The 14,022-nt window shown below is 40.5% G+C and overlaps 1 protein-coding gene across 2 annotated transcripts in view; it reads right to left on the bottom strand.

Moving 5' to 3' along the window:
* LAMA3 (laminin subunit alpha 3) overlaps positions 1 to 14,022 on the bottom strand; it is a 111,255-nt gene that overhangs the window by 46,707 nt on the left and 50,526 nt on the right. For both annotated transcript variants that reach the window (XM_048289411.1, XM_048289413.1), the window contains exons 23-34: positions 13,595 to 13,695; positions 13,324 to 13,477; positions 11,797 to 11,957; positions 9,778 to 9,886; positions 7,630 to 7,727; positions 5,140 to 5,305; positions 4,583 to 4,709; positions 3,416 to 3,555; positions 2,925 to 3,040; positions 2,189 to 2,400; positions 1,172 to 1,376; positions 404 to 548 (exon numbers count right to left, since the gene is read on the bottom strand). In XM_048289411.1, coding sequence (XP_048145368.1) covers positions 404 to 548; positions 1,172 to 1,376; positions 2,189 to 2,400; positions 2,925 to 3,040; positions 3,416 to 3,555; positions 4,583 to 4,709; positions 5,140 to 5,305; positions 7,630 to 7,727; positions 9,778 to 9,886; positions 11,797 to 11,957; positions 13,324 to 13,477; positions 13,595 to 13,695 — 1,734 coding nt within the window. The remainder of the gene's footprint in view (positions 1 to 403; positions 549 to 1,171; positions 1,377 to 2,188; positions 2,401 to 2,924; positions 3,041 to 3,415; positions 3,556 to 4,582; positions 4,710 to 5,139; positions 5,306 to 7,629; positions 7,728 to 9,777; positions 9,887 to 11,796; positions 11,958 to 13,323; positions 13,478 to 13,594; positions 13,696 to 14,022) is intronic.

Below are 14,022 nucleotides of genomic sequence, written 5' to 3'. Positions count from 1 at the left end.
GCTATAATGATGTGGTAAAATGTCAACCGACATAATATGGCTAAAAAAAGCATGGGACTTGGTTAACATCCAAAAGGCAAGATACAGATGGATAAAGCGGATATGTGCAGGATACAGACTGCTTCAGTGAATCAGTGGACATCTACTCTGCAGCTCTCTAACATCCTGCAAAACCTAAGACCACCTGTACAACTGACAGATACTGAAGCCATTAAAAATGGTATTTAATGCTATCATGATAATCCATACACATACTGCAACGTGTGATGGCTTTGTACAGCTGCATTTAATTTTTACTGAAAACTTAAATTATAAACTCACTTTATTCACCCCATTATATATGAAATAGTCACTGACATGCAAACAATGCTTGTGAATGCAGAAGTAATTTGATTTATCTGACCTTGCACAGACAAATTCCTGTCTGGGGATCGCAAACACCTGGTTCTGTTCCATCTCTGTTACAGCTACATGGCACACAGTTAGGGAAACCATAACTTCCAGGAGCACACTGATCACACCGACGTCCTTTTATTCCCGGTTTGCATCTTTATCAACAAATACAGAGGAGAGTCAGTAAGGGAGATAGGAATGGAGCAAGGAAGGGAAAATAAAACAACAGGCAGGTGGATATTTGAAGGGATTGCATGGCTATGACACAACTTTATGATTTCCACAGAGAAAAAGCAGCAAATTAGTATTGTTCTCAGATTTTGCATAGTGTGACATTTTAAATGGCCATAGAACTGACTAGGAATGGATTTGACTTTGAAGGATAAAAATGCTCACAATAGAATTAGACTTCTACAGCTGTTCAGTGCTTGCAGTGCAGAACTACTCTCTCTGTAGACCAAGGTGTAAAATATGGATGTTGAATACAGGTAAGCAGAGCTGGAAGAAAATTTACAGCTGGAAAATATGCCTGTGCATTACTCAAGGCAAGCACCTGCTAACAGAAAAATGGGGAATTGCGAGCATATGAATAATTACAGGGAACTCAGTCGTCCACAAAGCTTGGGTTAGTTTGCAACTGTTCACAATGGATAAAATCCACTTTGCTCACAATGAAGACTGAATGCCCTAAATTTCCCATACCCTCTCCAAACACCTGAAAAGAGCTTTGAAGCAAACTCTTCATGCATTGTTTATAACGCACATAACCCAAACTTACTTGCATTGCCCACTGGTTTTATCACATTCTGGGCTTGCCACATCAACAACTCCTTTTTCTGAGCAGTTACAGCTCTTGCAGCCAGCAAGGGGATGATAGCCAAAGTAATATTTCTCACACACTTCACATTTTGGCTTCACAGTTCGTGGAGGGCAAATGCATTTACCAGTCATGTCATCACAAAGACGCTGCCCGCAGTTGCATACTAGATCAAAGAAATTGTTCTACAAATAATTCACATCTCATCTTACAACAATCAACTCTTATTGAATATGCAACAAATATACACAACCTTTATGTATAGAAGACATGACTATTTTCTCTCACTAGTTTAAAGTTCAGGGTCATAGAAACCAACTATCTGACTGCAACAATAGTTTCAAAGAGCAGGTTTAGTGCTTGGCTCTTTTCCACGGATTGGTTGCTTAACTTCACCACAGACATTGTTTATCCCTTGCTAAAACTGACAAGGATTAAAAAAGTAGTTTTGGCGTCAAGGGCACCACTTTTGTAAAGCGGTGTTTATAAACATCAAGTATAGTATCTAGGAAGGCAGCTGAAGATTGTTGGTGAAATCTACAGATCTGTTGGTACTATTAACATCAGAATATTACGAATTAGGAATGCTGTGTCTCTGATTATCTATGGAAAAGCTTGAAGGTGTAAAACGGGATTAAACATTAACAAATTGGAAACTATTCAGCAGTCAGTGCAGAAAAAATCCATTTCACTGAAGTAGTGGCAATATGGATTTTAACCAGTTTAGCTGAAAGCCTACTATACCTGATCAGACAACACATGCAAAGGCACACCATGAACTAGGTGTGCTTTAGGGGAATGGGATTTCTTCTGCCTTAAACCGAAAGCTATGCTATGGTGAAGTTAAAACGGCTTGACCAGCCTCTCACAGGATCAGGCTCTACAGAGAAAAGTCAGGCTGCAGAACATCTGCAGTAAATGCAGATGATTAACTAGGTGGTTGGGTCAGGAGCTGAAGGAGTGCAAGGATGTACTTACACTTGCAAAATGGGAATCCATAGTAGCCGGTCTGGCATCGGCTGCACCGGCGACCGATGACGTTGGGTCTGCACACACACTGCCCTCCCAGGGGGCTGCACGTAGGGCTCGTGGCACCTGCGCTGTGGCAATCACATGGCAGGGCTCCGTTGTTGTAAAAAGCCACCAGTGACCTTACAGAGTCCTTACAGAAGGCTGATGATCGTTCTGGGCTATTTAAATTGAAATACAAATCATGTAAGTGCTGGCACTCAGGAATTGTTGTGAGAGTGCTTTGCAGTGGTTCAGTAAATTAGGGTTCTGTCTTTCAAACAGTTTGACGTAAGGATGGCATCAGCACACATGCAAGGATAGACTTTAAGTAAATTAGGAGTGAATGGCTTTGAACATGCAGGTAAGAGATTGTTTTCATAGCAAGTGCATGCATATTAGTTGTATCAGTTCAGACATGCCAAGCAAAATCCAAATACCAAAGATGGAAATACCAAAGACAGGAAGATGACACAGATTTTCCTCTTTTGTACTGTGAGCAATAGAGCTCTACCTTTACATTGCATTTGCAATAGGAAGTCATGGAAAAATGACTCATGGAAATTTAATGGGCCAGCATAAGCCATGAAAAGCATTTTATTGTAGCATAATTATAGGGATTTAAGACAGCTCTTTAATACAGAGTAAAAGTAAGATTATTCCCAGTTTATTGTCAATGTTCAGTTTTTCAGAAAGTGATGCTTACTCAAGATAAAAACTGTTTCCTCCACATTGGCTGATAAAATCAAATGACTTGTCCACTGTCTTTTTGTCAAGAATTTTGTAACTGTAGGTGTCTGCTGGAACAACTAAGATATTTTCCTTAAAACAATAAGAAAGCTAAGTTGTACATTTCAGAGAAAAATGAAAAGACATAAGCTAAGGCATTTACATATTTAAATGTTGCTTCATTATACATTCTGGATTTTTTCAAAACCTGTAAGATTTTAACCAAAAAATAGGAAAATAAACTTTGCATGTGCCACTCAAAGTTGTGGTGCTACAAGCAGTGTACAATAAAAACAGTGCAGAGTATCTTAAAAATTTAAAATAAAACCAAAAGCAGTGCAAAAGATCCTAATCTGAAACACAACATTAAAAAATTTATCCTTTTTGGCTTTCATCTTTGCATCTATCTCTGAATGAAGGGTGAAACAGAGAATAACATTTTCAAGCACATTTATGTAATACACGTACCAGAACCAGCGTTCTTCCTTCTGGTATCATCACTGTAACAGAGACTCTGGGTTCAGAAATGTCAAGCTCAGTTTGGTTTTCTGCAATCACCTGAACCCGACAGCCAGAAGTATGAGGGCAGAATGAAGCACTGAAAGTACCTAGAAGAAAAAATATAGTGGGTTTATGTGAAAAGGTTTGGTTGCAGGGGGCTACTGGAGGGGTGGGCTCTATTAAGCTTCTGACAGCTTCTCCCATGTCCAACAGAGCCAATGCCAGTTGGCTCCAAGACAGATCCAACACTGGCCAAGGCCAGGTCTGACCATGGTAGTGCCTCTGGAATAACATATTTAAGAAAGGTGAAAAAAACCTGTCTCAAGAGCAGCTACAGCCAGAGAGAGAGGAGTGAGAAGACGTGAGAGAAACAACTCTGCAGTCACCAAGATCAGTGAAGAAGGAGAAGGACGAGGTGCTCCAGGTGCTGGAGCAGAGATCCACCTGCAGCCTGTGGAGGAGACCCACGCAAGAACAGGTGGATGCCCAAAGGGGTCTGTGAATCTCTGGGAAGCCCACACTGGAGCAGGCTCCTCGCAGGCCTCATGACCTCATGGAAGGGACCCACACTGGAGCAGTTAGTGAAGAACTGCAGCCCAGGAGAATGACTCATGTTGGAGAAGTTGGTGGAGGACTGTCTCCCATATGAGGGATCCCATACTAAAGCATTCGAAGAGTGTGAGCAGTCCCCTGCTGAGGAGGAAGGAACAGAGGCAACCTGTGATGAACTGAGTACAGCCCATATTCTCCATCCCCATGTGCCACCCATGGGAGAAGTTGAAGAAATCTGGGAGTAAAGCTGAGCCCAGGAAAAAGGGAAAGGTGGAAGGAAAGCGTTTGAATATTTGGCTTTAGCTCTCATTACCCTGCTCTGATTTGACTGGTAGCAAATTAAGCTAATTTCCCCAAGTCAGGTCTGTTTGGCCCACGTTGGTAATTGGTGAGTGATCTCTCCATGTCCTTATCTCCTCCCACAAGCCATTTGTTATATTGGCTCTCCCCTGTCCAGCTGAGGAGGGGAGTGACACAGCGGCTTCGGTGGGCACCTGGTGTCCATCCAGAGCCAACCCAACACAGCTCCATTTCCCAAAATGCTGAGAAGGGAAAGGGGTTAGATCAAATGCAGATGCCTACCTGACCACACATGTCCTGCATTCACACGGACTTGCACAGGGAACACCGGGTGTGCCAGCTGATAAAAATGTACCACAAATACATATCTGCCCAAGTGGGGCACTCTGCCACTCAGGGTGATCTGGTTCTGGAGAAACAAGAACAGCTCTGGTATTAAATCACGGAATCACAGATTATATTTGTTTTGTGAAACATTCTTGGGCTTATCAGCTGTGCTAAGTACCCCCTACCTGCAGTGAAAGCGAGGGGGCTTAGCATCTCTCAGCAAGTTACATTTCTTCAAGGAACATAGCATTACAACTGAATGCTCTGTTTGCCTGCCAAGCACATTTAACATTCTTCTGCAGTCTGTGAGACTGCTGTGTAGCTCCAAAAGAAGCTGCTGTTTGGGTTTTTTTTCCCCTTTCTTTATATTGTGTCTGTGGCTTACTCAGTTTGCAACATTTTCATGGTATCACATCATCCAGTTTTGATTCTCTTACAGTGTTTCATCTATTTAACTTTACTGAGAACATTCTCAGTGACTTGTGAAGCAAAGTTTTCAAAATACAAGATACCTGTAACGGTGTCAAGGTGACTCCATGAACTGAATCAGCAGGTAAAGTGGCACTCAGTGGATCATGGAGTATATTCTCCTGTACTTCGGAAATCTTCCCATCTTTGAATGCATCCAAAACCAAAGCTGCTGGTGGAGTTTCAAAAATGGAGGGAATGCATGCTGCACTAAACACAGAACCATAGTAATTACCCTTGGGGCCAGGAGAAAGTTCTAATCATAACAGGAAAAGCGGCTGAATTAGAAAAGCCAATGTATCAGACTGTATTGCAATTGATAATGCAATAATAACCCCTGTACCTGTTTGGATTCTTGGCAAATGATCATAAAGTAAATGAGAAAAAGAGGTACGGATTTAACTTATAAAGGGGAAAGTGTGTGCACTTTTAATGTATTACCTGATTTTATTCACACAAAATTTCCGTAACTTTAAGTTTCAGTGGAAAGAATTTGCTAAGGAAGAGGAAACGTAAGAGAATCAGGAGTGTTAAAAATTAAATATATTTTAGGCAATCCAGTTAGTTACATTCACCAGAATCTGTACTAATATTGAATTCTCATTTCTACAAATATTTACATAGGTGTAACCCTTAAACATGGAAGTTTTCCCACTGAAGTCAATGGGACAACTTAAGTACTTAGAAGTTAAGTATATTCTCAAATATTTGTAGAATTGGAGCCAAAATAAATAACAGTACTCCTTGAAAGCATCCTTATTCATTCACTGCTGTGTTTAACTATTTCTTCCTTGGCATATTTAATTCTGGGATTGAGAGAAGAATTTTCCAAGACTGCACAATAAAATATTTTTGGGGGTTTTCTGGTTGTATTTGTTCACTTCTTGTAAGTACTCAACAGACAATGATTAATCTTTGCTCCAGACAGGCCCAGAACTGGAATGGGAATTATGTTTCAGTGCCAGAACTGAGATGTATTTGCCAGACCTGTATGGGAAATCATTTGCAGCATCCACTTATAATACTGTTAAACTGAGCCAAGCCTTTGCATTTTTCAACTTGATGAACTTAAACACTTTCAGGAAAGCAAAAATGACACCAGATAACAACAAAAAAACATAAACCTAAGCTCCTAAGGGGGTTCAGCCTGTGTATTAAAAGCAGGGAAAAAACCGAAACCTTTATGAGCTACAAGGCAGAGTGCTAAAATGATGCAAATATAACAAGAGTTTTAAAACATACCCAACACAAAACCAAAATAAAATGTATAAGTTTCTACATTAGTTTTAATCATGTTTTTCACCCATCCTCTTTCCCTTGTTTTACTCAGAATATAAATGCCTGGATTTGCAAAATAACTTAGGTGACAGGACAAGTATCTTCAGTCTTAGAAAGCTGCTGTCAGTGCTAACACTCTGAGCAGGCGAATTAAAGCTGTGATTCAATGCTATGCATGCTTGGAAGCCAAGCACAGTCACATGTTTTTATCCAATTTACTATCCAGATTTTTCTGCTTTCTATTTCAATTCAACCCCTGTATTAGAAGCTACCATCTGGAAAACTATTAGACCAAATCACCAACTCATTTTGCCTCTTAAGTCCTGCAAATGACATTTACTTTTACTTTGAGGTCCTTCCCACTGCTAGATCAGTAGGAATAAAGCCTTAGGAGTAGGCATCACGAGGCACATCCTGGGGAGTGCAACAGGCTGAAATGTGGAGGTCCCTAATTTGGGAGCCGCAGTGACAGTTCCTCTCTGTCCCAAAGAACAAAAGATGGAGAGGGGAAGAGCATCAACAGGACAGAGCAGATGCTCTGCGGAACCCAAACCTGACCACTTGGGAAGTCAAGGTTCAGGTTCAGATCTTCACAGCAAGAGATTAGCCTGGATCAGCCAAGCAGTATATGCATCCCCTAATTACTGGTCCTATAAAGTATGATGGAGAAGAAGGTTCAGCTGGCATTGCTGTGTGAGGTGAAAGATGAGGGCACACCTACCCTAAGGGCCCCACGACGAGACAGACAAGGGAATGGCTTGTTTGTGAGGTGGGGGTTTATATGTTGAGTAATTTGATGCTGCCAAGTTTAGCTGGTGGATTTGTGCCCGAAAGGGCAGTCACTTCCCACACCTAATGAAAAATTAACACCATTTTGGGACAGCTGAAGCAGTAACACGCAGAAGAAAACTCCAGATGGCACAGTAAGCATTTCAGGCCACCAAAGCAGGAATGATTCTCCAGCTTGGACACCTGTCATACTGGATGGAGTGTGAAAGATGCGTGTTTTCTCACACATCAGCACTGGGTAGTTCAGACCGGCCAGGAAGAGGCAGTTATTAAAAACATCCTGTGCAAAGACTGTCTAGATTAACACTAACACTTCAGCTTCTTTACAAAGACTACTTTGCAAAAGTGGCCTACAAACCACCTGTGAGTCACTGAGGAAAGCTTCACTCAAAAGAATTAAAACACCATTTATTCTACCTTTCAAGGTTGTCCTCAGATAATAGGAAGGATAAAACCAAGCAAGTTACCTTCCATCACTGGTACTCCTGTAAGCAGCTATGCACTGTACTTTAGGATCCACGTATTCTGGAGAAAATTCTTCAGCTGATATAATGTAAACCTTATGCTGAAAAATAAGCACAAGGCACAATTAACAATTAATATCATAAATAACAGGGCCAGGCCTGAACAGGAAGGATGAAGCCTAATTTTAGCATAGGGAGATATGAGCCCAAAGCCATGCTCTGTCATGAACCTCCCACAAGATTTTGGATCCCTTTACCTCCTTGTACCTCAATGCCCTAGGGTTAAATAGCATTCTTCTGTCCTTGTCAAGGGAATACTGGCTGTTCAGAAGTGAAATAACTAAACCATAAGTATATGTGTGGTAAAGTGAAAGGCAGAAGACCAGCCCAAAGGCTGAGAAGCAAGGCAAGGAATGTAGAGAGGTAGGAGGGAAAAGCCCTCATCTGTCGTGTCACAGACTTTTGGACCCTGGGGGAATTCCCAGATTTTCTCAAATACAAACACTTGGTCGTGCAAAGGCCATGGGAATGAGTTTCAGTGATACCAGGATTTCTCTCCCAGGATTCAGAACTCATTTCAAAAGAAGCAAGACGTCATATGGGATCTTTTATTTTAACTAAAAGTAGACATGATCAAATGAATCTGTGGTAGTTCTGCTGTACCCATGGTGGTAAGGACATAAGGGAAGGCTTGTGGGTAGACACAAGAGTATGCACTAATAAAATATATAGGAAAATACATATGCACAAGTTACAGAACTTATCCATGAACTACTTGAAAAGGAGATGACGATGTCCAATAAGCAGTAAGACAGCTAGCACCAAGTAGTAATGTAAGTAAAAATTGCTGAAGGAAAATTCATTATTATGCAAAGTGATTTAGTTTGGAAGCAACTCCTAAGGGGGTTCAGCCTGTGTTTTAAAAGCAGGGAAAAAACAAAAACCTGTATAAGGCAGAGTGCTAAAAATCCCTTTTCCTGGGCAGCCAACACTTGGCCTGTCCTGCGTGTAACAACCCACAGGGCTCCAGGCCATTGCAGCAGAACAAGGGTACATTCTGAAGCTTTGAACAGCACTTCTTGAGTGGCTAAAAAGTTAGTGCTAAGTACAGTCTGGATTTAGACAGCTTGTCTGTATCACTATGAGATAAAGACTATCAAGTTGTAAGAGCCTCTTTTGACAGATAGCCTCAACAACCCCATTTCTCCTTTATTTAAACCAGATGTCTCCAGCTCTGGAGGTGACTCCCATTTGCCTCTCTGGTCTGCATGAAGGGATCATACCCAGATCATTAACCCCAGAACTGCTATCACCGACTTAATGATTAGTGTCTATATACCAGAAGCCCTTCTTTTCCCCTTTTCCATCCTTTGCTAAGTGTAGCCTCTACAATTAAAGATCGTGAAGACTGGATCTTGTTAACACAGCAATTGCTAAACAGAGCTAACAGACAATGTAAAAGGTATTAGTTCACACTGACTCATGAAATGAAGAAAGTATGTATCAGCTGTTAGTCCTAATAGTTCTTACTGGCTGGGTTTGAACTCTAGATTTTAACAAACCCTGTGTTTCTAAAATAGAAACCACAAACAACACATAAGAAAATTTAGTCTCCAGTAAAGTATATTCCTGGTGTGGCCAAAAGAGGTCAGTGAAGGCTTTTTATTTAAAATATCTAAAAGCCTAGATATCTAAAATATCTAAAAGCTATATATGACTAATGAATGCATTTATTACCGGAAATAAATGCATTTATTACCTGAATTTTGTAAGAGACACAGGAAACTCCTACATGGGTTTTGAGGATTTAGAAAAACGGAAGATAAAAAAAGAAAATAAAAAATTAGGTATAAAAGCTACCAGAATATTTTTCATTTAAAGTTTACTTGCAGAAGAGAAAGGGGAACTAAAAGAAAGCACAAGAAAGCTGGAAAAAACGTTACCAATAAAGGCAAACTTCTGTTTGTCTTTGAAACTGACAAGTTTTGCCTCAGCATTCTCTGGGTATATTTGAAGCGTGTCTGTTCAAGCATCTAATATACATAATTTCACACATTACCTTACAGAATGTGAACATAGGGAGACAAATATCTTTGTTTACCCAATTAGGGAAATAACTATTACAAAGGGGAAAAGAAAACGTCAACTTACCAGAAGAAAATTAATGGATGATGCCTTAAGATGTAACTTTGTGTCTGCTAGAAGGTCGTAGGCTGCAATGCGATTCCTGTCATCAACTACAACGCTGCGACAAAGGAAACTGAGACAGAAAGCAGGATTAAGGATGAGCCTGCTGGCATTGCCACGTTGTTTAGGCTGTCACCTAGCCTCACTGCCTGGCTGCTGGCTAGCCACAGCACCTAGCCCTCCTGCTGGATGATAACTAACCTGCCTGTGGCCACTGTGGAACATGCACTGTCCTTGCCAGTGAGACACAGGATCTACCATGTACAAAACACTGCTTATCCTGGGTGGGTTGCAGCTGAAGCCTCCAGATCTCAGCTCAAACACCCATTTGAGCTACTGGCTTGAGTAGGATGTGGACAGACATAGATGCTATCTGCAGAGGTTTCCACGCTGTGTAACATGATATGTAACTAATATTCTTCTGCCTGGGCCGTGCTCCGTGAGGTGCCAGAACACACCAGTTCCTCCTTTCCACTACTGCCATGTGAATCAGCAGCTCTTGCCCACACAGTGGCAGCTGGGCAAGGCCTGATTTTAGGAAGCTATTCTGTATGCTGAGATACTCCTAAATGCAAGTGAAAAAACAGGTTTGCCTCCTGTACAAACCAGAAAACGTGGAAGTTTCACTCTTGCTTAAAGCACAGATCAGGAAAAAGGTCATCTCAGGGCTAAGGACATGTAAAACTAGAGAAATACAGGTCCCTTACTCATGATTTGCTGAAAGCTTGTAGTGTTTTATTCTCTTACCATGTTTCATTTGGAATAACCAAGCTCACAGAGCTGTAAGAAAGTCTGGCACAATATTTTACAGATTCTACAAGGTACTGTTATCTACATGTACCTCACTATGTCATTGCCTGATTTATTTTTTATCAGAGGAGACTTGTACCTTCCTGTTTGGGAAAGATGACACAGCACCTCACTCAAAATGTGACCATTCAGTTCATGCAGAATGTCTGCAGGAGGGATTTGCTGCATTGCTACATTAAAGCAGCAAGGGCTTTCCTTGTATTTTCATGAGCATGTTTTTAATGGGTCACATAAACAAACAAATATGTTTGAAATCAGCCCATAAAATGTATTTGGGGGCAAAATCCACCAAAAAACCCAATGAAATGGAGGATTTATAGCAAGAAGTTTGGGGCTCAAAGTGTTACATAACAGGGTAAAGTAAGAGCTTTCCCCAGCAATAACCTGACAAGGTCACTGCTCCACATGGCTCTGCTCTGTATCACAAACATGCTGATGAAAATGGTTTTTCTTACTGAGCAATTTCATCCTGAATATCCCTAAGCCTCCATTCTGCCAAACACTTGGCTCATGGGGGATGCATGTCTGTAGTTCCCTGGCATGGGGTAGGCTCTCCCAAGGGCTCAAAATAAGCTGAGTGCTCAAGTGTTAAAGACAATCTCACTCAGGACAGGCAAAATCTCTTGTGCAGAAACATCTGCAGTAACCTCATCAGTCAACAAGGATAAAGAAGCATTTTACTGAAGACCTTGCCTACAGCCTAACAGCCAGAGGATGACTACACAGAATTTCAGAGACCTTTATACTTCTGCTTCAGCAGATCTTGTTAGAAACGCTGGGAATGCTCTTGTAAAACTGGCTGCTACATTTTTTATAGCCAAACCCCTTGCACACACTTTCAACTAAAGAAAAGCAGTGCAGGGATCTGTAGCCAACAGCAATGCTCTTCCACTGGACTTGGAGATTAATAGTTTATAAGGATTTAAGAATGTATATTAAAAAGTAACTCTTTGTATAGGAAAACAATTCACTTAAGCAGTAGCAATATTTAATGAGCTGATTGCACAAAGAGAATTAAAAATCTGTATGAAATCCACAGAAGCCTGCACTTGCTTTTAAATCACCCTAGAATCTGAACAATCTACATGGTAAAATGGATCCTAATTTATAAAAGGTATAATTATATTGCAAATACTTATTTAATCATTTAGTGGTTACTTCAGAAATTCTTACCTGTATTTACAACTGTATATTCTCACTCTGCCTTCAGTGACAGGTCCAGGGCTATGTATTGTTACCTCTGCAGTGTATATCTGATCCTCTTTGTTGGCATATTCAAAAACCAGAACATAGCGACCGACTTGAGGAACATTTACGGTCATCTCCAAATTGACCTGGGTCAAAATAAATCAAAAAATAAAAAAGTAGTTAAATTTTTCACTCCCTTTTCTTGCAGGAAGCTCCCATTTCCTGCTCCCATTTCCTGCTCTTTTGACTGGTCAGCATTAGTCCAGGGCCAGTCCCATAGTGTCTCAACAGAAGACACCTAGCAGAATGCAAGCAACGCTTATAAATATCACTTTGTCCTCTAATCAAGTCAAACAAGTTCAAGAAACAGCTGCTATTATAACAGTACTAGGAAAGCTCTAAAATAACCCTAGGAAATGAATATATTATCATTTCTCTTCTCCCCAGCAGAAAGGGAAGAAAGGTAATGATGATAAAAAATTGTCACCATCATCTCTAAGCTATCCTTAATAACATGTAAAAACTGAGTTTACTTCTCCACTGAAAAAATATTTCCAGGAACAAAATTCCTACTATAGCAATGCTGCATTTTGATTCCCTACAAAGAGCAAAAGCATCTTCTCCAGCAAACAATAACACTTTGAAGCATCAAGGTTTTCTTTCAGGTTACTTGCACAAAGTGGTTAATACAATATTTGATGCAAAATATTTCTAAGTAGTTAAGTGTTGTGGTTACAAAGGTTTTGCTCCAGTTGACTACACAAGTATTTTCAAACTTAAACTGTTTTTTTCTCAGTATTTCCTTAGGCTACAAACACTTAAACATGTAAATAATTCTGTCAACAGCCCTCTTGACTTAACTGCAATTATTCATACCAGTAAAGTTTTGCACATGCATCAATGATGAAGCACCAGAGCCTGTGGCATGTGAGTACTCCTGCTATACTTGATATTTTTAAAATAGATATCCAAACACAGTAATAAAGGGCATAATCATTTTACATCTCTGTCACATAGTTGATAAAATACCGTATTTTTGCCAAACACACTTTTAGTAGATCTTTTCATTTCATATAACATGTTTTGCTTTCAAAGGACCTACAGCAGTGGCATAATTGCTTCTGCTTGTTTTTCAGTAAAGCAAACATCTTACCTAAGTGTAGCTATTTAAGAAAAAAACAGATTAATTTAGAATGATGTATGTACACCATTTCTGCCGACAAATCATTATGTCACTTCTTCTGAACCAGCCAGTATGCCTGAAGCAGAAGGATTTTTATTTAATGAAATGCTTTTGCCAGAGTGGAATGTCCACTCCAGTCACAGTTATAAATCTGCCTACACTGATACTTCTACACAGTTTTGTGTAAAATGCAGACCTTGGTGTAGAGTCTGTTTTAGGGATGTGCTAGGATTTGAAAATCCTGAGCTGTAAATCTGCAATCATTTTAGTCTGGTAGGTTTATAGTCAACAGCACAGATGGGACTGCAATTAGCAGGCAGGAATCTGACCTCTCTTCCACTGATATGGGCCATTGCTGGCTGATTGGGAGTTGGCTGTCGCACAGGTATTCTTCTGGATTCTCCCCCGTGTCTGAAACGCACTGCCTCTGAGCCAAGGACACAGGAAAATCTGCCCAGAGGCAAATGCTGATAGAGCAAGCAGCTTACACAAAAAAAGCAACAAACAAAACACAGGATTATTATTGTTTTCAAGTGCAGCAAGATGATAGATAACAAAATAAACCAAGGCACTGGTTTACACTGTAGCCCATCTACTGACTGTTCTGCTGAAGCAGGCCCGGGATGTGTGCAAGGTTCTGTAACTTGGATCTGCAACAGGGATGCCTCGTAGTAATCACTAGGTAACAGCACCAGATAATCCTAAAAACAAAGAACACAACAACGCAAAAGCATTCAAACAAGGACAAAAAGAACATCTATCACCAGGCTTTCACAATGTAACAATGAATGAAACCAATCACATAAATAATTTGTACAGAGGGTATCCGCAAGATGTGGGTGGGGCTTTTTGCTGTTATTACTTGGGCCAGTAACATCAGAATGTGTCTCCCTAATTCTATCATTTCAGAAAGATGGTATGAAGGCAGCTGCCCTCTGATTAGGGAAACTCTGAAGCCACTCTCCCATCATGTGCTCAGAAAGGAGCTTGCCTGCTTCTCACTAACACACAGTCAGATGCCTGCAGTT

The sequence above is a fragment of the Corvus hawaiiensis genome, chromosome 30 (genome assembly GCF_020740725.1).
Source record: "Corvus hawaiiensis isolate bCorHaw1 chromosome 30, bCorHaw1.pri.cur, whole genome shotgun sequence".
NCBI lineage: Eukaryota > Metazoa > Chordata > Aves > Passeriformes > Corvidae > Corvus > Corvus hawaiiensis.
The sequence above is the reverse complement of the archived record's forward strand: the minus strand, read 5'-3'. Positions and strand labels throughout refer to the sequence as shown.